Source organism: Micropterus salmoides, unplaced genomic scaffold, assembly GCF_014851395.1.
Source record: "Micropterus salmoides isolate LMB-PRFRI ecotype aquatic unplaced genomic scaffold, ASM1485139v1 Ms_hic_scaffold_15, whole genome shotgun sequence".
NCBI classification, from domain to species: domain Eukaryota; kingdom Metazoa; phylum Chordata; class Actinopteri; order Centrarchiformes; family Centrarchidae; genus Micropterus; species Micropterus salmoides.
Genome location: NW_024040596.1, coordinates 30,239,333 through 30,262,466, shown reverse-complemented (window position 1 = coordinate 30,262,466; position 23,134 = coordinate 30,239,333). Strand labels below are relative to the sequence as shown.

Sequence of the window (23,134 nt, the reverse complement as noted above, 5' to 3'; positions counted from 1 at the left end):
AGGCTATATAAAAATGTAATACAATTGTAAAAGAAAAGTAAAAATGCAATGAAGTGAAAAGCAAAATCCACTCACAACAACAAAAAACAGCTGCATTTAGCAATCCCTAGTATAAAAATATGTCACTGGCTGTCTGCTCTCCTATTGGTCCAGTTTTCACGTCCTCTCCTCCCATTGGCCGAGAAACATGCCAATCACTACTGTTTGTACAGCGTGTGGTTCCTGTTGTGGGTTCAGCCGGTGAGAGTGACAGCCTGTGTAGCGTCTTCATGGGCGAGGAGTTTACAGAATGAAAAATGAAAAGAGGAAGATGAAACACCTGTAATATCTAAAACCCAGAGCCCGAATTGAACCATGAAACTCGCCACTGTGGCCTTTTACGGGTTTGCTGTGGGGCTTCTGGCGGTTGGCCTCCGAGAGTTGCTGACTGGCTTCGAGGAGAACAGATGCAGTATGACCTATATGTTTGAATACCCAGAGTACCGGGTGAGTACTAATTATTTCACTTACCACCTCATACAGTACGTAATGCATAAATTAGCTAGCAGCGTCGCGTTGTTTCTGGTTTAGTCTTGCTAAATGGTTTGTTCATTTCAACACCGAGAACCATATTTTGTTTTCACCTCAACAGGCAGCATAAATTATCCACGACAAAGGTCTTGTGAGCTAACTTAACGTTATTTCCTGAAACCTGCTAACATTGCCCAACACAGCAACTCACGTCAGGTGTTGCCTCTGAACCGGGCTCATGCATTTCCTCAGGGGTTTCTATCAGCGCACGCGCCTGTCTGGTTGGGGCGGCGTGCGTGTTCTAAAGGATTCAGATTATAAAAGCCTAAATTAGCCAGGTTGTAAAACCATAAAGCAACTGCTGATCCTTGAATCCTCTCAGCGTAGTATCAGCACACCAGCTTAGCAAGGTGCGGATGTTTGTTGCACACAGGCTCCAGGTCAGGGGAAGACAGCTGAAGTTGCTGTTAAAATGTTAGCAAAGCAATGTAGGTCGCCTTCCTCTGCTTTATGCTCACTGATGTGTTCATCTGTCCAGAAGTGGAGCACAGCTGGGGGCAATGCACTGTATGGGCACCTTACAGGAGACAGGAGTGGATGCCTTTTAGTTATGTTGTAAGGGAGGAAGAATAAAAAGAACCCCATATATCTCATATACACATATAGATAGCGCTTTGTTTATGTGGTTAATGGACATTTGGCTTTTGAGTCTGTGTCTGTGTCAGTGTTAGTGCTTGTGATGAATACAGGGCATAACAACATGCTAACGTTATTTAGAGCAAGGGGAGAAAAGTCAGAGGTGAAAATAAACATCTAATAGCTGATGCTATTATATTTGATTTGGTCAATTTTAGGGCTGTAACTTATTAATGTAGGAATTTTCCAATACTGAGGCTGAGTGTTTCTTAATCAATCCTTGAATGCGAAAAGAAAAAAAATAACAATTCTAAAACATGTCCCACCATAATCCCACGCACTCCAGGTTCTGTTCAAACATTAGTCAAACCTCAAAAATGCTCAGTTTACAACTTAAAAACCAGGTACAAGAAGGAAATCAATCAATTGGGCAATTTTGCTTGAAAAAGTACCAGGGACCACCATTTGATAAGAGTTTGTCCCAGGATGACCCATCTGATAGTATTTTCGCTTTTAGAGGTTTTATTACAGTGTAAGAACCCATTACACGTGACCAGAATTGTTATACGTACTGTTACTGTGTTACTTATGGATGGATTTATAGTGAAAATAAATTGTTCACTTTTTTGCTGGGGGCCCCCTGGATCCCCTTCAAGGACCCCCGGGGGTCCCCAGACCACACTCCTAGAACCACTGTTGTATACAATTATACCAGGAATTTAACATCTCACATAAAAGCAGAATTAACTGTAGGTATTTAGAATAGTGGGACTGTTGGGGATGTGTTACGGTGTGACAGACGGTTAATGAACTGTCTGTGATTGATGTGGCTGTGGCACTTCACCTCCTAATCCATGTCTGTGTGGGTGCATGTGGTGTTGACAGCGCGTGGCTCTGCCTCGCCGTGTGGCCAGACTGTACCCAGCGTATGGGCTCTATCTGTACGGGGAGGGTCTGTATGCCCAGGAGACCCGAGCGCTCAAACTCACCGGGGCCCCTGTTCTCTTCCTGCCTGGAAATGCAGGCAGTTACAAACAAGGTAAGTGCATACAATGGATTGCTCGAAGAGAGGGTTCAGTATTAGCCTTTAAATTAGCGACAAGCAAAGGGAGGAAACAAGGCGAGGGAAAGTTGTTTTTTGTTGATTAGCCTGCACCTGACTTGACAATTTTGCACACCAGCTTTCAGTGTGTTAAGATAGAGGATGTTAGAGCTTTGCCATATCACAAAATCATGTTTGGACAGTTTGTTTTGTGTGTGTGGTGCTGCAATCCACGTGTAAACGTTATTAATTATTCTTTGAAAACCTGGCTTATGCTACCCTTTTCCAATAGTGTGTTCGGTTTTTGTTTTGTATTTTTTGTTGTGATACGGTTTCATGATATGTACACCCAGAGCAATACCCTTAATCTTTTAAACTGTACTCATAGATAATATTAAAGGATAGGGTTGGTGTTATTCTATACTTCTGTTGTTGTCAACAAACCCCATGAACTGATCCTCAGTATTTTCTGTGGAGTCAGCACATGATGTCTCTTCTTCCTCTGTGCCGCTGAGCTGAAAACTATTACAAACACATTACTGAGTCACACACTGTTGCACTGGGTGACATGTTCCTTCATTACCATGAACACACACACTGTAGTTTATTTTGACTTAATCCCACACACACTGTCCTGCTGCTGGAAATACTCCCTAGAGCATCAAATGTGTGTTAATCCACAGCTGAAAATAGTGCCCAACAAATGCCCTCTTGACTCCCGTTTAAGTAACGTTATCTAAAAACTACAGTGCCCTGCTGTTTTAGGAAATGACATAATCTCTTTTTAAAATGAAACTTTATTTGTGTGATCCATTTTTAAAGATATATGTCCTCAGTAGGAACATATGTGTTTGGACCACAGGATAGGAAAGTAACAATGTATTAAAAGATGGATCAATGTATTGTTGTTTTGTTTTTTTCATTAGCTTTGTTGACAATGAAATACAATTATATATATAATATATATGCAGTAAATTGTATTATATATTATCTTTCTGTTTATAATATGGTTGGAAAATTATGATGTCTCAGGGAATTAAACGTGGAACCTATGGTGACTCTAAGTAATTGTAAGTTGTGCTCTCTTGATACAAATCCTTTCTGAGATTATTCTGGCTCTCTGGCTATCACTTGTGTGTAGGAGAAAAACACCCACGCTTTTATTCATGTGAATACAAACACATTTTGCAGTTACAAAATGTTGCAGTTACACTGTGGTGTTTGTGAGAATGGTCCGTGCTCTCTGTTCCTTAACATTTCTTAACTTTAACAAACACACTCTTTAACAACAACAACAACAACAACAGAAAAATCCCTCCCCAAACAGACCCTGTGGTATTTAAATATATATATGTATATACAAACATTAATTATACAGGAATATGACAGGAATTAATAGCACATACAGATGAAGCAATTGCCATTGCTTTCCGGGGACAAGCAAGTCTGACTCTCTGCAAGGGTTTCCAGAGTTTCCAGAGTTTGTCAGATTTATGATCATGAGTTCTCCAGCGGGAGAAGAGACGATATCTGTGATATCCACATGCAGACTGTGGGGACCTGTGGAGCAGACCACAGTAGCAAGATAAGCATTTAGCCAGAAAAAAAAGGATTAATAATAGAGATTTGGTATCCGTATTAAAAAGATTTTCCAAAGTGTTGTATAACAGGTAAAGTGAATAAGATGCTCCTGGACCACTCTTTCCAGAATGTCTGGATGGGATTACATGACCAAAACATGGAGAAATTTACTTTTATGTGTGTTTTACATTTATAACAGGCTTAAGCTGTTGGGGAAATCTTGATCCATTCTGCAGAACTAAGTGTTACCCCCAGGTCACACTCCCACAGAGAATCAAAAGCTGAAGAGTCGGAGTACAGCAGTAGAGCGGAAACCTTGGAGGCTATGTCATTTTCCTGTTCTGAAAGTTTCAGGCGGATCTCATTCTTTCCTAAAAGAGAGAGATTTACTTTAGATACTTGAAATGAATGTTAAAATCGATCTGAGAGGCTTTTGGAAGTCCACTCCATCAGACTAATACAAAGGATTCAATTCCAGGGGAGACCAAAGAGAAATACCATAGGGAATATTTAAAAATGTTCTCACATCACTCCAAACCAGTAGGGTGTTGAAGATAATTATATTATTGTTCAGAGAATTTATCTGATCTACATTGTTGATAAAGGGGAGGGATTTAAGCCTTCTAGGATAACATGCTACAGATGCAAGGCCAGTCCATGAAGAATCCTGTCTATTTATAAACTAATATATTAACATTTAAGTTCCTTCGGCCTGGTAAGTTGAGAAAACCTGATCCTGATGTTTGTTATTCCACATATAATAAGAAGAATAAGAGTTCATTGACTTAAAAATGGAAGATTTGAAATAAATAATTTAATCAGGGAAGGATGTTTCTTTTTATAGATGATTCTCCCAAAGAAGGAAGTCGGCAAGGAGGTACACTTCTTCAAATTTTTTGAATTAGAGGCGAGTAATTGGTCTCAAATTATTGAAATAAGGAGTGACAAAAATACCTAAGTATCTGAAAACCCTCTCTGCCACGTGATTGTTTGGGCATATTCTGGAGGAATATTTTTTTAAAAGCCACAGATTTTACTAAATTAAAAGTCGGTGTATTTTTAAAAACAGCTGTTGTTCGATAAGCTTCCCGACTTCACAGGTTACAACAGCTTGATGAAGTACCTGTGTCAAATAAGATCAGAGTGCTGGGATGTTTCGGGGGTCTTCCATACAGGAACATTGTACTGTCTGTGGACGTTTAATGAGCTTCTATAGCAGTAGAGTGGGAGTTTTCTTTTTAGGTCACGAAGAGCTGCCCAGAGGATCTGAAGAAGCTCAGCACATGATGACTCTAGTGTATCTGTAAGAGCTGTGTATAAATAATTATTACAGCATGTCGGTCGGCAGAGGTGCTTTAAAGAGAGGATATGGTGGTGATTATCTGTATCTGCATCTGTATGATTATAAATGCCATCTGAGCCGAATCACACTGCATGACAGCATCATATGTCTTCTTCTCTACATGAAGCTCGCTCCCTGGGCTCTGTGGCTTTGAGGAAGGCTGAAAACATGGAGGGGGGTCTCCACTTCAACGTGTTCACCGTGGACTTCAACGAGGAGCTGGTGGCCCTTTATGGCGGCAGTTTGCTCAGGCAGACGCACTTCCTGCATGAGAGCATTAAGGCCATCCTGAAGCTCTACAAGGTCAGGCCTCAAATATCATCTAGTCCTCAGACAGGGTTAATTTAGATTATGGATATTGTTGGAGTTCTATTTCAGTGTGGAGGCTACATTACAAACACGTTGAAACCTCTATCTTTAAACTTCAAGGCATTCAGTTAATCCCTCTGAGTTGTACATCTCACATTGGTAAAGAAGTTGACATGGCAACAGTAGAAAAAGTAAAATTCCAGTACAAGAAGCCAACATTAAGGAGTGTTGGTCTACCCCTACATGCGGCACTGTTGGATGCAATTACTAACAAAACTTTATGGTAAATATATTATAACGGTTTTTCTCCTTTTTTCTACCTGCCAGCACGTCAAGACCCCCCCTCAGAGTGTGGTGCTTGTTGGTCACTCCATGGGAGGAGTGGTGGCCCGGGCCCTGTTCACTTTGCCCCGCTTCAACAACAATCTGGTCAGCCTCATCATTACCCAGGCCTCCCCTCACCTGGCTCCGGTGCTGGCCCTGGACCCATATCTGCTGGGTAAGAACAACTCTCATGCTGGTCTTGAATGACGCCAAACTTTTTATATAGCCTACCATAAAAGGCTGTCTGACAGCCGTCTGAGTTGATAGATTTTGTTGGAAGCATCAACAGTTGCCATGATGGGTATTTAAGAACTCCGACATGACGTTACCCCTCTGAAGCTTACCACATTTTAAAATATTACCTTTAATTATCTTCAATTTAAGTTCAATTAAATTCTTGACCTCCAATCCTTTAATGTGAGAAAACATAAATATAAAAGAAAGTAACATAAAAAACTGATATATACCATGAAACATTGATTAATAACCCGGGTTTTTATTTGCTTAAATCACTGAACTCACTCTGCCTATATTTGGGACAGGCATGGGATTCCTTTCCTACAAATCTCAGCAAAGGTGGGAAGGGCTATTAATAAGTTGTTTATTTAAACCAGTATGAACATTAGTAAATTACTTACTTAATAAAAATTACAACTCATTCATTGGATCTAGAGAGAGCACATCTACACGAGAGAGAGAGAGAATGGAGAGAGAGAGACCCATATCAATATACCAGTAGCCTAACTTAGAAAGGGTGAAAGCAGAAGCTTACTGTAGTTATTATAACTTGAATTCATTTTTATGTAAATCCATTTTGATACTTATGATCTGTGGACCCTTACAGACTTAAGGAATATAAATAATCAAGTAATAATCACAAAATCAAGACAAACATACAGTCAACATAAATAAATGTGGAAATATATAAATATGGAATAGAAGAACAACGTTGCAGATATATACATGTGCATTATTCTGGGTCTGTGCCATGCAGAAGTAACGCAACGGAAGAGAATATTGTGTACATATAACCAGATGGTGATGGAGGAGGTGAGGATGGACTCAATGATGGTGAATGGTGTAGAAGTGCACCATCATTGTCTTTGGCAGAACTGCTGACAACTCTGCTGCTGACAACTCTGCTGCGGCAGCTGAACTTCTTCAGCTGCCGCAGGAAGTTCATCCTCTGCTGGGCCTTCTTGGTGAGGGAGGTGATGTTCAGCTCCCACTTAAGGTCCTGGGAGATGATGGAGCCCAGGAAGCGGAAGGAGTCCACAGTGGTGACTGGGGAGTCACACAGGATGATGGGGGAGGGTGGGGCTGGACTAAAATCCACGACCATCTCCACGGTCTTCAGAGCGTTGAGCTCCAGACTGTTCTGGCTGCACCAACTAGATGGTCGATCTCCCACCTGAGATGAGCCCAATGAGGGTGGTGTCATCCGCAAACTTCAGGAGCTTGACAGACTGGTGACTGGAGGTGCAGCTGTTGGTGTACAGGGAGAAGAGAAGGAGGCAAAGAACGCAGCCTTGAGGGGATCCGGTGCTGATGATCCTGGAGTCAGAGACATGTTTTCCCAGCTTCACGTGCTGCTTCCTGTCCGTCAGGAAGTCTGGTATCCACCTGCAGGTGGAGTCAGGCACGCTCATCTGGGAGAGCTTGTCCTGCAGCAGGGCCGGGATGATGGTGTTGAAAGCAGAGCTGAAATCCACAAACAGGATCCTGGCGTAGGTTCCTGGGGAGTCCAGGTGCTGGAGGATGAAGTGAAGGTTCATGTTTACTGAATCATCTACACACCTGTTGGCTCTGTAGGCGAACTGCAGGTGGTCCAGGAGTGGGTCTGTAATGGATTTTGGTGGACTGAGGCTGAAGCTGAGCGGAGGAGACGCGGGGATGGTGTCCAATTGACCGTCAAAGCTGCAGTAGAACTGGTTTAGCTCATTTGCCAGGCGAGAATCGTTTATGGAGTGGGGGACTTTGGGTTTATAGTTTGTGATCTCTCTGAACCCCCTCCAGACAGAAGGCGTCGTTTGCAGAGAACTGGTTCTTTAGCCTCTCTGAGCACAGTCGTTTAGCTTCTCGCACCTCCTTGCTAAACCTGTACTTTAACGCCCTGCACCCGGCCCTGTCACCACTCCTGAATGCCTCCTTCTAATGTAGACCTGCTACCTATTCTCTGCGGAGTGGGGCGGAGAGACGCTTCTGGGACGCGCTGCGGCCACGTCTGGTGGACTCATGAGTATTGACAAGAATGGGTGTGATTAGCTCCGGCAGCCGCAGAACAGCCAGTGGACTTTAGGCATAAAGTTTAATGTCCTTTAATGATCCCTATAGGGAAATTTGTTCTTTGCATTAACCCATCCTAAGTTGGGTGATTTGTAGCACAAGACAAAACGGAACAATAATCGTTTTATCACGATAATTATTTATAATCGTTTGAATCAAAAATTTAAATTTAAAATAAAATTCTATTAATGGCACAGCCCTAATGGAAAGGGTCTTTTAAAAAGGTCTTATAAGGTATTAAATTTAACTTCCAGCATATTCCTTGTATATGTAAATGAGCACTTTTCCAGATCATAGCTACAATAGAGAATATGACTTCACATAAATGGTTAATAAATATTTCTTTGTCCCTGCTCTATGTAGATTTCTACTCTGCAGTGAGACAGAAGTGGGTGAACCAGGCGAAGAAGCTCAGGAACATCACAGTTCTGTCTGTTGGAGGGGGTTACCGTGACTACCAGGTCCGCTCTGGCTTGACATGTCTACCTTGTCCCCTAAGAGACCCCAATAAATTGTCACTGGTGGTAAGTGTAGTTTGTGAAGTGGCACTTGACCATGTCATTCTGCCCTGGTGCGTTTTTAAGAAGTGAGGAACTTTACCTACATTTCTACCGTGGGGACTAAGTTTGTTTCTGCTGTATAGTTTCAACCCCCATAGAAGTCCCTGGAGTAAGTTCCTGGAACTATTTGGTGCATAAATAGATTGTTTGATCCTGCACTGCTCTTCACTTTTTGTTCGAATGTCTTACTGTTTTTGTTAAGGCAACTGCAGTTCCCAGGACATGGGTGTCCACTGACCATCTGTCCATCGTTTGGTAAAAGACATGGCATTATGTATTACTAGACTATGCATTAACTCACAACTATATTAAAATAGTATGCAGATGTGGTATGCATGTATATGTCTGTGTCTGTGTTCCAGGTGCAAAGAGCTTGTACTTGCTACTGTCAGGGCATTCTTCGACCTAATAGATCCTGAAACTAGACAGGTCAGAACAACAAACATTAAAACACAGTTTTCTGAATAAATTTTTTTGTGAAACATCAAAGCCCATACATCTCTGATAAGCATTCATTGCAATCAGGCGGCATCTGTTTCCAAGATAACCAGTGTCTTCTTATTAGTTCACAGAAAACCCAGAGAAGAAAATGGCCGTACTAAACCATCACTTCGTCAGACATCCTGTCAGGATGTTGGGAGAAACACAAGACACCTCCATCTCCATTTTAGGTTAGTGAGAAACACTTCACCATGGAGAGGCTGGAGTAACCACAGAAACTGTGCAATTAGTGTCTTATTTAGAGCACCATCCTGTTCATGTACTTTTAGCTGTCATAGAGCCATATTTTTACGTGTTTCATATTTTGTATTGTATTTTTAAAATATTTGGTTTTCATTCACTCTACACAGCAAAAGGAAGGAGTCAAACTATTAATGAATCACCCATATCTGTGTCCTGTTATTCCCCTTGTTTTCTTTTCTGTTTTCCAGATTTTCCTGAAGCATGGAGTGAAGTGAACACACTGCGTCTGGCGTACAGCACACCAAAGGTAAATGATAAATGAGCTCCTTAGACACAGTCAAAGAGGAATGCTAATTTTATTTTCTGCTTTACCATAGTCCTTTCACTGAAGAAGACTGGAAACTTAATTTTTCTCATCGCATTCAAATGCAGTCATGCAGACTGTCCAGCTTAGTAGTGTGGCTAATGATCTAAGAAAGCAAAGACCTGATACAGACCAACAAAATGTTCCTGGTGTCTTCAGTGTTTCTCTCCATCTACAGGAAGGACAGGTCAAATATTTTCTGTTTGCCCTGTCGAGTCGCAGGAAAGCCTACAGCCATTTCTACTGCCGGAGCAACAACATGGTGAGTTTTCAGCACTGTTGTGCTAATGTTGTCATCCCTTTGGGTTTGAGTAAGACCATTTCACTGGCCTGGTGCCTGGTGAATCGCCACCCATATCTTTGATTTGTTCAGTGATTCATATAGGCACACATGTATGAATGGAATTGCAGTTCAGTCTGATTATCAGGCTAGCATTTTGCTGTTTAAGATTTAAGTGCAAAAGCCACACAATTTGTAATGCAGAAACCAGAGTAATCTCTGGTAATCACAGTACAAATTCTGATTCAGATTTATTGTTGGTGTCCAACAGGAGATGTCTAGCTGGGTGTACGGCTGTGTGCACAAGAATGGTTCCTCATGGTAAGAATATGATATCTCTTTCCCCGCCACCTATTTCTTTACTTACTAGATAAAATGTGATGTCTTTTGTGGTTATATTAGATGATGTACTGTATGTATTCCTATTACAAGGTAGTTTATCTATCATTATACTACGTAAGGTTGTATAATGAAATTTGTAGTCCCTTCATGCTACACACTCAGAACTTAGCAGATAATTAAATGCGTATTAAAATATGGTAACATTTAAATAAAATAAAATAATGTCAAAGCTGGGCCTACATGGCTCCTTTCCCAGTTGTCTTTCCTCTCTTCTGAGCCATCACTGCACCCACCATGGTGCCTGTTCCAGTCTATCTGGCTGGTGGATCGTGGTCCACTGCTCTGTAATCCAAAAACCCTGTCTTCTTTTCCCAATGACTGTATTTCTGTCATAGGTGATACGTGTTTCCGCAATAAAGCCAGAAAATACTGATGAAAAACAAAAGTGTAGCGCAGTTTGAAGGAGCTACCGCCTGCTGCTTCTACAAGCGCTGCCGGTTGCCATATCAAAAAAATAAATATTTCTTCATTCATGCTCTTTTTCCAGTGTGCATGCAGTGGATCTGTCAATGGGAACTGAGCTTCTGCCACCATACAAGGTAACTATCCTTTAAAGAGACGCAGTCCAGTCTGAGCTGCTGTTGGTTGCTCAAAACCGTCTGTTATTCTCCCCAGGTCCTGATTCTGAGTCTCAGTGACTTGTCTTCAGTTACTCATCTGGTTGTTTCAGCCTCCAACCTCAGTGGCAAACAGGTACTTGAAACAAAATGAGAATCTCAATACTCTGATGAGGTGCTTTTTGCCCCTTCGTTGTCCTTCTCTCTCTGTTCTGCCTCTGTCCATCTTGCTGGGCTGTCGTAAAGGAAGAAACTGTAACAAGGCATAGGTCCACAGCCATGGTAGTGGCTCTGTGAGGCTTGTACCTCAACACAAGTAGCTTTGAGCTAAAGGCTAACTTCAGCATGCTCACAATGACAATGCTAAAATGCTGAAGTTTAGCAGGTAACCTCTACTATTTACTGTCTTCGTTATCTTTGGTAAGTGTTGACATTTTAATTAACAGCATGTATTTGGTAAACTAATAAAACTCATAAACTAATGTAATAATGTAAATCGGCTTTTGACCTGATGACGGCACTAGATGAGAAGTCAAGAAATCACAGTTCATTCTGAAGGGACCATGAATGTCTGAAACAAATTTCACGACAATTCATACCATTGTTGTCAAGACATTCACAATAAACCCAAAGGTCAGCCAATGGTGGTGCGAGAGCAAACATCTGGGGACCACCAGTGTCATTGTGGTGCATCAGTTGGAAACCATAAATGCTTGTACAAACTTCTCAGTCACAGCCACAGGTGGAATCGGTGGAATCAGAATCAAAACAACTTTAAAAAAGGGTTGTTTGTAGAATATAAAAGCCTGAGAAAGCCCAGCAAAAGTGGCCAGAAGAACAGTCAAAGAAGCCAAGGAAGAGGTTACCCTGACTTGGAATCATCACTAATGTTCATTTACACAAATTACAAAGTCTGTTTGGTCTACAGTTCACAGTGGAGTGTGAGTGGCAGAGACAAGAATCTCAGACTCTATCTGTCCCAGTGCCACATGTTCTCTCCTTGGGTAAGTAGTCTTACTGTTGATGCAGATTTTCTTAAACTCAGGAGAGAAAAGACACATTCCTATTCAATAACTGTTTATTTTCCAGGTTTGACAGTCAGCGATGTTACGGTCAACTCCTCTGGACTTCTTCACACTATCAAGCTGCAGCACTTTCACCAGGTAGCTTTCATTTTTTCAGGTGCTTTCTGGACTCAGTATCTCTGTTCCTACTGTGTCACTACATTTTGAACACCTCTGTGTCTTTAGGTCTATCAGGCTTTCAGAATTAGTGTTTCAAGCCAGTGCAAAGTACATAAAGGTAAGTTTGTTTTGTGATTCATAGGTAGGCACATGTTAAAATGTAATGATGATCATTGTACGTCTGTCTGCAGATAGACTGCCCAATGTGTACCGAATAAATGTACCGTGGTTTCGGGAAGACACTTTAACCACAGTCAGGTTAGTTATGTCAGCGTCCGTCCCTTAGCAGTTTCTTTTACTGGCAGATCGTCATCATGTTCACTGTTTCTGTCATGACTTGATGTGATGTGTCTGCCAGTGTGCCATCAGTGACTGAGATCTCAGGGATGCTCCATACAAGTCATCCAGACAACACCTCAGGTGTGCTCCTTCAGCTCCACACTGCCCCCAACTGCCAGTATAAGGTACTAGTCCTCAGCCTTCAACGTCCTGCAAATCCTAATGACAAACATGTTTTTATCATCAATAAGGGAAAAAAACGTGATGTGAAATAAATGACATGTTTACCTTCTGATTTTAACCTCAGGTGTCAGTAAGGACTTCATTACCCAGGGTGCTGGGACAGGTACAACTTTATTGTCTCTGTTTTTTGGGCAACATCCCCTTTAAAGGCTTGTAGTGACATCAGGAACAGTATTGTACAGTGTTTTCTTGACTTTTCTTTTTGTGTGTGTGTTTGTTTGCTTTGTTTAATTATCAGCATGATCTGCATTCTCATCTGACAGATACTGAGGTTCTGTGGTCCCATGGTGCCGGTGTATACAGCTGTAACCCTCCTCCTGGCCTGTGGGGGGCAGCTGTCCTCCATCCTGAAGTCAAGGCGAGCTGCAGACATGAGCCAGGTGGTAGGGAAAGGCCTGCAGCCTCATAAAGTCTATCTGCCCGTTTACATTCTCCACATCTTACTCAGGTAGGCTTTGGAAGTCTAATGTTGAACTGAGATGTGAAAATGTCCCTTTGGAAACAGTACTTTGGCAGAAATAATCTTAACTCAATGTCTGCTTACTGGCCATATGTAGAGCTTATTTATTGCATCTCACAGCCTTTTGAATAAATTTTTTTCTTGCTAATCTTTTGTTTTCTCCCTCGCCTCAGCTGTAGCTGGTTTCAAGAGGTCTGGTCAATTCTTTGCCTCCCGCCTATGGATGCACTCCCCCCAACAGTCCCTGATGCCACATTTCATGAGGGTGTGGTGCCAGTTGAAGAATGGCCCCACCTTCTGTCCCCTCTACTTTATATCTTTGGGGCAGCTGTGGCATACTGGGGCAGCGCACTGCTCCGTCTCATTATGCGACTGATCTCGCTGATATTAGCTCCACTACACAGGTATGGTTGGACATTTAACCATCAAGGTGTGTGATTTGAAACTGTGACTCTCTTTAGGCACTCTGAATATATATATAAGCACTTTCATTCTTACATGTCTCACATACTATTATGTAACTGTAAACCTTTAAGTAGGATTCTGTCTGATTTTTTTTTTTTCTTTTTCATATGCAGACCATCTGTCTCTCGAGACTGTGGCACCCTGCGACTGCGGACCCAGCTCCTCATCGCTCTGTGTCTGACTGTTCTGGGTGGGACGTCTTGTGGGGCGTTGTCAATATTTGCTGCCTTTCTGCTCCACTTTTACAGGGTAAATCTTGGGACATAGTAATACAAAGGAAGCCCCTCCCATTCATTTTACAGAGTAGCACCAATAATGAAACCAGTTGAAAGACTGTACTGACTCTGTTTATTCCATCTGTCTTTGTTTGCCATTGCATGTTCAGGTACTGAGGCTACAGATGACAGAAAGATCTTTGAGTCACATGTTGAATCTGGTAAGATTTTCAGGTTGGACTGAATGGCTCCAGTCAAACCACCAGCATCAGATGGTGATGCATGAATGAAGAACCAGGGTTCAGAATCTTTTACAATATTACAATTTGATTCTTGTCAAATTACAATACAATTACAATAAGTGAATTGAATGTTTTCCACCATCTTTCCAGGCACCACGTAAGCACAAAGAAGCAGAGAATGGCACAGTTCACGCTGAATCCATGAGCAAGTCTAAAGAATGTAATGGCGCCCCCCTGCTGTCTGAGTGTGCTCTGCAGGAGGTGAGAGATGACTTACAGCTCCACCTCTGCATGTCGGCGCTCATGGCACTACCTGTTGTGCTCATCACACCCTCACTCCTCCACTGGATCCGCAACTTGAGGTACAGTATTGAAATGGAAGGAGCGTGTGAGAGAGCATGTTAGAGACGAAGCACCTGCACTGCTGAGATGAACACACCCAAGGCTGTGTTTATTAGAGAGTATGCTAATCACCACCCCATGTTTAACAATGCTTATTAATTATTAACTATGCATCTGTTCAGAAAAATGCAAAAGTTTCTACATGTACAAAAACTGGACGTCCACAGCAATGTGTAGTTAAGTATCTGATTTGACAAGACCAATTACGAAAATCAAGTCCATTGCAAATATTAGACTTCCTTTGGTGCTTCCATTCCTGCATGGAGATCTAGTCCAGGTGAGAGAGAGAGAGCTGCGATTCCCTATGCTACACTGTAAAGGCCAAGAGATGAAGGGCTTGCTAATGTCTGGTTGTTGTGATGATGTGGTACAACTTGTTGGATTTAAGGGGGGGGGGGGGTTATGACTTGGTAACCTCACAATAACATGTGTTGCTTCAATAAATTGAGTTTGAATAGCATCCTCCATTTTTGCATACTACCCACCAAAGGGTGTATTAGTTATGTCAAACAAAACATAATAAAATCTTCAAACATTCCACCACATGTTCAGATAAAAATTGGCCCATTTTATGTAAGCAGGTCCACTAATGCATCTTTAAACTTTCTACTTTCTATGAATATAACTGTTGAATCTTTACCAGCTGCAGGGGTGCTGGTTTGTCTAATATTGACCTCTGATTTGTTGGCAGAACAGGATGTTTCTGTGGCAGATCACTGTTATTAATTATTGTATTCATTTAAAGTTCCCTACAAATTATTTGTGTAAAATAACTGGCTGAAATCAGTACCATTATTCGTTGTGATCCTCTGCAGGTATTCCACGCAGTTGGATCCTGACCCCTGTTGGCCACACATTGTGCCTCTAATTAGTGTGTACATGCTGCTTATTAACTGCAACACCTTAAAACTCAGCAACAGGTAAGAGGACACCATCACCAACACACACATCCCCTATTCATTGATTACCCTGTCACAGGAATTCTGCTGCAGTGTACAACTTTTTCTATATCTCTTTCAGTAAACTCCTGCCTCTGACATCCTGCCTCCCTCTCCCCTTGGCCATCACCATGGTGACCTTCTCTCCACTCCACCTCTACAGGGTCACCTACTTCCTGTTGGCAGCACTAGCCCCGCTGGCCTTGTGTTGTCTTCTCTGACGGTATCTGGCAGCTTTCAGTCCACATCTCCACCATAACAAGCCTTTCTCTAAAGCGCAGCTTTACTCACTGAAGCTGGTCAAGACTGATTTGTCCGGGGAAGACTTACGCCATCTAGCTGCCATGGAGCAGAGCCATAGACATACATAGCTTGGGGAACTGTCTGCTCAATGTTAGCACTGAAAGCTCCATGGCGATTACACTGTGTTTTAAAATGAGAGGATGTAATGGCCTTGGAACATTTGGTGTGAATATGGCTCCCAAGGATTGACCTGAAACCAAGTTTGCCTTACTTTGTATATCTATAGCTCTGTCTTCAAGGAGCAAGAACTCCACAACCAGTGAAGCTACTGATACTAGAGATTCACAACAGGGTGTTACTGTTAAAACGTCTTCTTTTAGTTTTTGTTTGTTTCTAGTGTTTACAGTGGCACTGTTCACTGTGGTCACTACGCTGTGAACTCCTGCACTACCTACTGCTTAGCGATGACTTATGGTTCTATGTTATCTTTACCTGTTGACTGTCGTAGCACTGCCAGGCACGGGCAGCAAAATGAACGTTTGAGCTGGAAAAGGTTTTAGTGAATGCGCAGGTTCTAATCTGTCGCACATTTTAATTCAGAAGAGGAAAATTATGATCTACTCCATGTTCTCTAAAATACAGGGGTGTAGCCAAACAATTTTCATAGGCGTGGCCAGGCTATGAGCACTATTCATTTTGGGGTCTTGTTTAGTCCTTTTTTCCTGCGTGTCACTGTGTGACAAATACTCGCTTTTCGATACTCATTCGTTTATTTAGGTAACAGCGGCTGTTAAATGAGCAGCAGGCTAGGCTTAGCCAAATAATATTGATATATATTTCCTACTTGAAAGACATGAGGCAAGAACTCTTAAAGAAAGGATCTAAAATGCCGTCAGTGCTGTGTTGGTTGTCGTGTGTGAACAGGCTTTGTTGTGTCCTTTCAGACACTCTGGAGTGAGGTCTGACGGTCAAATTATGCTGGACTATTACACTAGGGACACCCTCTTCTACGTTGTTCTTGGTGAAGCATCTGGCTAGCAAAGTTTAAAAAGCAGATTACTTGCTTTCTCTAAGCCTCAGATTTAGGTTCAGTGGAGGATTATGGGACGTCTGTTCAGTATTGCAGCATACAGTGTGATTGGAGCTTTAAACAAACACTTTGTAAACCCCATATTGTAATTGGAATTTTATCTGCTTTGTGCTGCTGCAGTTTAGTGACTGTTTAAGGCACTGTAAGCTATCCTAATGGCAGGTGTACAGGTGAATATTTATAACCAAGGAATCCACCTTTTTGTCTTAATTTTTTAATACCTTTTTAAAACAAAGATCACAAAACTACTGGTCTGTGTGTCCTTTTACAAAGTCAGCCACGCATGGAGCAGTACATAGCAAGCAACAACTTAAATTCTTATTCTTATTTTTGAATATTTTCTCTTAATATGTTAGAACATGTGGTTCCAGATTTTAACATTTTAAGAGCAACTTAGAAGACGAGGCTGGGGTCGTTTTATATTTTCCTTACTGTCAACAAAAGCCAACAATGTGCTATTTGGCTATTTAGTACTTTTTTGACGTCCCTACCATGTTGGTGGCACTCAGCCCCAAGCCTGATGCTTTTTACTGAGGATGTACATTTTTAAAAACATAGTTTCTTTTTTTATATAATTTCCTAAAGCAGCTGGTGTCAGTGATTTTTAGTAAATGTAATTTAAACAGGAGGAAATCTGATGATTTCCAACTGTGGATTAATCCACATTTGGTGCTCTAGTGGGTAAACTACAATGTCTCCCAGTGCAACAGTGTAGCTCACTGATGTGTTTTAATAGTTTTTGGATAACAGTGGAGCTCTGTGGCACAGAGGAAGATGATATCAGGTTTTGGCTCCACACACAATACTTGTTAGTGGATATATTCATGCCCTGTGATGGACTGGCGACCTGTCCAGGGTGTACCCCGCCTTTCGCCCGATGTAAGCTGGGATTGGCTCCAGCCCACTGCGTCCCTGTACGCGGGATAAGCAGTTGACGATGGATGAATATATTCATTGCTGGTTTGGGTCTTTTCATGGGATTTGTTGACAGAAAGAGAACTATAAAATATAACAAGCCTTCTCCTTTGTTATAAGAGGAGGATGTAATATTTGATAGAATGAAGCTTTTAGATTTCAGTGGAAAAGAAACAGTTGTGAAATTCTGTTGCCACAATTGCTTCAAACGATCATTATGATTGTTGACGAAAACTGTTTTCTGTGCGGTGACGCATGTTGTGTGTGTGGTGTATTGTAATGGCATGTAGGCCTAACATTTTGTTGCTTTTTGACTTCAGTCAAGTGTTGCACTGACACCGACACCCCTTAGAGTTTCATAACAAACTTTTGTGAATCAGTGTCTGACTAGGGGTTTACAGTATCTGTGGGTAACATGACAGACATGACATGACAGCTGTACCAGTTTCAATTTTGTTTTATTTTATGCCTCTCTGTGTTAAAGATTGTGTTGTATTGCTTTGTGTTACATCCTCTTACTGTTGCTCACACCTCCTCACATCAGTGAAGCAGCTGCTGTGCCTTTCTGCTTTCTCGTGTATGCAGCAGTGCATCTGTTCATACCTGCCTGTCAGTTGAAAACCATGTAGTCCTCAGTAGCAGTGTCTTGGCTAAATGATAAAGGCCTATGGTGAATGTAAGTGTACTTCACTGGTTCTGTGTGAATGAGTTTACCCACAAAAATATTTCCTCAACACGGTAGTATGATTTTGAATTTGTGTGACTTGATAATAACTTCATACTAAAGATAAGTTCATAAGGGACCAATCACTCTTGCCCATCAAGCAAGCATACAATCATGTCAGCATGCTCTGCAAGACGCCACTGTTGTTCCCAATGTGAATGTACCTGCGCAGAATGTCTCTACGTGTGTTTGACTTTATACAATTACTAGTGGTGTAAGTGATTTTAGTGCTTTTCTGTGCACTCGTCTGTTTGGTGCAGTTTTAGTGCTTTGAGATGCACATTGTCGCCTCATTGTGAATTGGTGGCATACACTACTTTGTAGAACAAATTAGAAGAGTCCAGAGTTCTGTTTTATATAAATATAAATGTGATTTATATCGGTGTTCACTGTGATCATGTCGTACTTCCAGATTTACACATGAGGGTTTTCTTTCCAAGCTGGAAAACCGATGTTTGGAAAATTTCTTTTTTTTACATTTTCTCAGACAAAATTATCCTTTGGAATATTAGGCATTAATATTAGCTCGCATTTTAGAGTAAGACAGAAAATCATATTTCTTTGTCATATATGTTTCTTGAATACATCCAGAATTAGGTTGAAAACTTGGACTAAAATTATGCAGGGAATCAAATTCTACATTTCATAAGCACTCAGTCTTATAAATACTACCATTTTAAAAACCGATAAAACAAACAGTGTTCCCGTTGCTCTCTTGTTGTAATGCAGTTATGGAAAATGTGCCTATCTATTAATTTTGTTATATTGGGTTACGTATTTTGAATTCAGACAAATCGATCTTTACAGGGAAGAAGCAAGTGAATATGTTATTTCTCCACTTTAACATTATTGTCTTTTATTCTATATTAAAATGCTTCTGGGTGTACCAATATGAATCATTTGTGGAAATTGAGTAAACTGTAAGTTGGTAAAATGGCACCATTATCAACGAGAATAGCGGCCACTGAATCTCTTTCCAGTCTTATAGATCCCATATTATGCTCATTTTCAGGATTCTTTTATTTTACAGGTCTACTAGAAAATGTTTATACACTTTAATGTTCAAAAAACACATTATTTTTTTCATGGTGTCCATTGCTTCAGCCCCTCTTTTCAACCTCTGTCCATAGACTGTATATAAGAAGTGGACGTAGTCATCATGACGTCACCCGCTGTTTGTGGACTGCCGTTTTGAAGCCTCGAGTTTGGCTGATAGGTCGCTGCCATGTTGAGTTTTTGCAATCAGGAAGTGCCCGGAAGTTACCATATTTGGACAAAACAGTGGAGCTAACAGCCGTGTGCAGAGCTAGCTAGCTTGCTAAGCTAGGTGCTTCATTCATTGCGTCATTTTAACAGGGCTGACAATATTGTCTAGCAAACAACAGTCTTACTTAAAACTAAATGTACTCACTAAAGAAAGTGAACAGCCAACTCCTAATAAGCTTTTTCAACGGAACTGGTTAAATTTATTCAGTGCCGTGGGTACGAGTCGGCTCTAGCCTGATTGACAGGTCGCCATGGTAACAACTTGTCAATCATAGATAATCCCGCTCTGAAACATACTCTGCTTTATGGTCTATTTTAAAATAAATGGGACCATTATTTATTAAATGAACATCATTTTATATTGAAGAACACATGAAACTAGCAACTGAGACCATAAACTCATTAGGAAAGTGTTTACTGAGGTAATTATTCAGGTGAGAAATTTTTTTACCATTATTTCTAGTGGAGCCGGACTTCTTTTTGCAACCAAAAGAGTCACCCCCTGCTGGCCGTTCAATAGAATGCAGGTTTCAGGGACTTCGCATTTGCATCAGATCGCTGACCGCTAGCTTCCCGCTTACCTCTGTCTCAACACTTTGTTGTAGCTCCTGTCTCTTTAAGGCCCCCTCCCTAACAGCCCACTTTCTTCTGATTGGCCAACTTCTAGAAGCCTGCCCAGGGGCAGGAACTAGCTAGCACAGCGCTGAATTGTGTGGAGCTAGGTCTGCTATGAGTGACAAGGCCTTACAGTACAAAAACACAACTTTTTATCTTTATCATGAGCTGACCCTGCCCGGACTGGAAGCTTGGTGCTCTGGGGGTTATTACAACGTTAGTACAGGAGCCTTGGACCACTGGGAGCGCCTAGTTTGGGCAGAGTCGGCTGATAACGGCAGCTGCAGTTAGCAGTAGCTAGCAGTTACTGTAGTGTTAGCAACAAGTAAAGCTGTCTGTCCATCAGGAAACTCTGTAAATCACAGACTTGAGGCAGATCAGCCAGGGAACATCAGAAGGAAAAACTGAAAATATTCCTTTCCTTCATAACCCTAAAAGCTCTTTCTGTGAGACACACTGAACAACATTCAGCTTAGAGATGGAATGACTGCTCGATGTTGGAAAAACAGGTTGGCCAGTGGGGGCATGGCTGAGAACAGTACATGTTCAGTGGGCTACAGGGCTGGAGGAGGTCCCATGCTAAACATATCCGTACATGACATCAAGAAGAGACCGGGAGAAAGGATTTTTTTCTTCATAGTTTGGGGGTCTTTAGACACAGTGGGGACACACATTTAGGTTGAAAAACATGAAAGTGCATTTTGCATAATATGGGACCTTTAGCTTAAACTGACAACTCAATTATATTTATAGATGAGACCCGACAATTTCAGAAGCAAAATATTTTAGACTCCGCTGTCTGTCATGGCAGCTTTCCTATGTGTCAAAAATGTCTTGGACAGTTTTGTCACATCCTGAATGTCATAGAAGGGATTCCTTTTTTTTTTTTTTTTAAAAGGGCATAAAGATTAGTGTCCAATAATTTTTCTCTCATGATAGTACAGTAGGTGATACAGTTTTTGGTATGTTGTTATTTCATTGTCTTGTCCACCAAATGTACAGTGACTTATGGAGCATATAGGATCAAAAAAACATCAAATATCTGACAGACAGACAGGATTTCTCTCTTTTCACAAGCTCACTTTTCTTCCCAAGCTTTTTAGCATTCAAGTCAAGGCACACTAAGAAAATTCGATCCTCTACTCCACTCAGTCGGATTGATCACTGTCAATGTCCACTTGGGAAATGTGTAGCTGCTGAAAACTTAAGCTGCTCTTTTGAATAATCAAACATAAAGGCTCTTAGTTCAACTTACTGAAAAAGAGTTGCTCAGTCAAACCAAATTCCATTTTAGAAACAAACGATTTTTGCCAAGAATAATGTGCTTCTGCTTCTTATTTCTAAAGTTGTTCCAATGTTGAATCAGCTTGTCATAAACATGGTCTGATGGTCCAAGTACATACATCTTGCATTAAGGTAAACTGTAGAACAATACAACAGTATAACCATTATTATTATATTATTAACCATATATCCATTACAGAAAATCCTTTTGACAACCAGCATTGCTACACCTATATGAAACTCTCAAATTCAGTCACAAAGTAGGTCATATTTGAAAAGTGTTAGTAGCGTTAATCATTTTGATTGATCGATGGATTGTTTGTATTCACTACCATCTTCTTTGCCAAGTAATGAAAAGGGTAATTACATATGACCCTCTTCTAGTGTTCATCTGGTAATATGGAGGTAACGATCATATTACATGTTACTACTGTCTATAAGTGCTTTAAAGTCTGGTAATACTATCACTTTCCTTTATTCTGCTTCTGCCTAGAGTGACTTTAAAACCTGTAACCTTCTGCTAGCTGGTCCTTGTTGTGTAGAACTAGTTAGTCCTCTGGCCTTTGCTAATATTGTAACAGGCAGTTAGGTGAAAGAAGTGAAAATATACCATGTCTGAGGGGATAGTTTCTTTTATTTATAATTTCTGATGATGCTCTAATGTGGAAGCGTATTTTATCCTCAGGTTTAAGCATTATTGTGTCAAATGGGTTGCTTTGATGTTTTTATATTTCTCACATTTTTATCTGATGTCATTGTAAATGGGCAAACTGTGCAATTTTTGGCACCTTTTGTTGTTGCAATAAAACCAAAAAAAACTATTGTTGTTTTATTATTATTATTATTATTATTATTATCATTATTATTATTTTATTATTATAGAAATGTTGTGAGTATGAAATTATTATGCCCACCAGACCTTCATGTGCTTTTCACTTAATTCTGGCTGATTAGACCTCTGCTCAGGTTGAAGGTAGGTGGAGCTGCATGAGATTGTCTAACCAATTGACCTTTTGCTAAGCCACGCCCCAACTACACAGCTGGCCAATCACAGTGCAGTATAGGACTCGCTCTAATTGAGGTCCGAAAGAATGTTTAAATGGTAATATGTTACTAACAACAATGAAACAAGGTACAATAACATTAATCCCAAAGCCAAACAAAGCCAAACAATTATAGATAATTTAAGGCCGATTACTTTACTTAATGTTGATTATAAAATATTTACCCATGTTTTGGCTTCTAGGCTTAAAAGTGGTATGGATAAAATGAAACACAGTCAGGTTTTCTTCAGAATCGGTTAATACATAAGAACATCCGGCTTATTTTAGATCTTTTAGATTATGCACACTTGGTGGAGGACAAAGGTGTTAATATTATTTTGGGATTTTTTAAAAGCTTTTGACAGACTGGAACACCACTTTATTTTATACTACAATATTTTGGATTTGGTAAAAAAAAAAATTTGAGGTTATTTCTATGTTGTACAAGGGAATAACAAGTGCAGTCTTACTTCAGTCAGGAACTAAAACAAGATTTAAGGTTGAAAGGGGAATACGACAAGGAGACCCAGTTAGTCCTCTTCTTTTTATTTTAGCAGCTGAACTGTTAGCAGTGTATATTAAAAATGATAAAACTATAAAACCATTGGATATTATGGGTAATCCCTTAATAATAACACAATTAGCAGAT

At 40.8% G+C, this 23,134-nt stretch overlaps 1 protein-coding gene across 1 annotated transcript; it reads left to right on the top strand.

Moving 5' to 3' along the window:
• The first annotated feature begins 38 nt into the window (after window positions 1-38).
• pgap1 (post-GPI attachment to proteins inositol deacylase 1) lies at window positions 39-18,654 on the top strand. The gene is made up of 26 exons (XM_038719619.1): window positions 39-486; window positions 2,032-2,185; window positions 5,239-5,414; window positions 5,748-5,919; window positions 8,394-8,554; window positions 8,793-8,845; window positions 8,953-9,019; window positions 9,156-9,261; window positions 9,523-9,581; window positions 9,817-9,900; window positions 10,190-10,239; window positions 10,808-10,859; window positions 10,936-11,013; window positions 11,806-11,881; window positions 11,967-12,040; window positions 12,128-12,179; window positions 12,253-12,319; window positions 12,420-12,525; window positions 12,648-12,686; window positions 12,847-13,031; window positions 13,217-13,447; window positions 13,622-13,757; window positions 13,894-13,944; window positions 14,116-14,327; window positions 15,183-15,287; window positions 15,388-18,654. The coding sequence occupies exons 1-26, from the start codon at window positions 355-357 to the stop codon at window positions 15,524-15,526; spliced, it is 2,817 nt and encodes a 938-aa protein (XP_038575547.1). The 5' UTR covers window positions 39-354; the 3' UTR covers window positions 15,527-18,654.
• The last annotated feature ends 4,480 nt before the right edge of the window (window positions 18,655-23,134 follow it).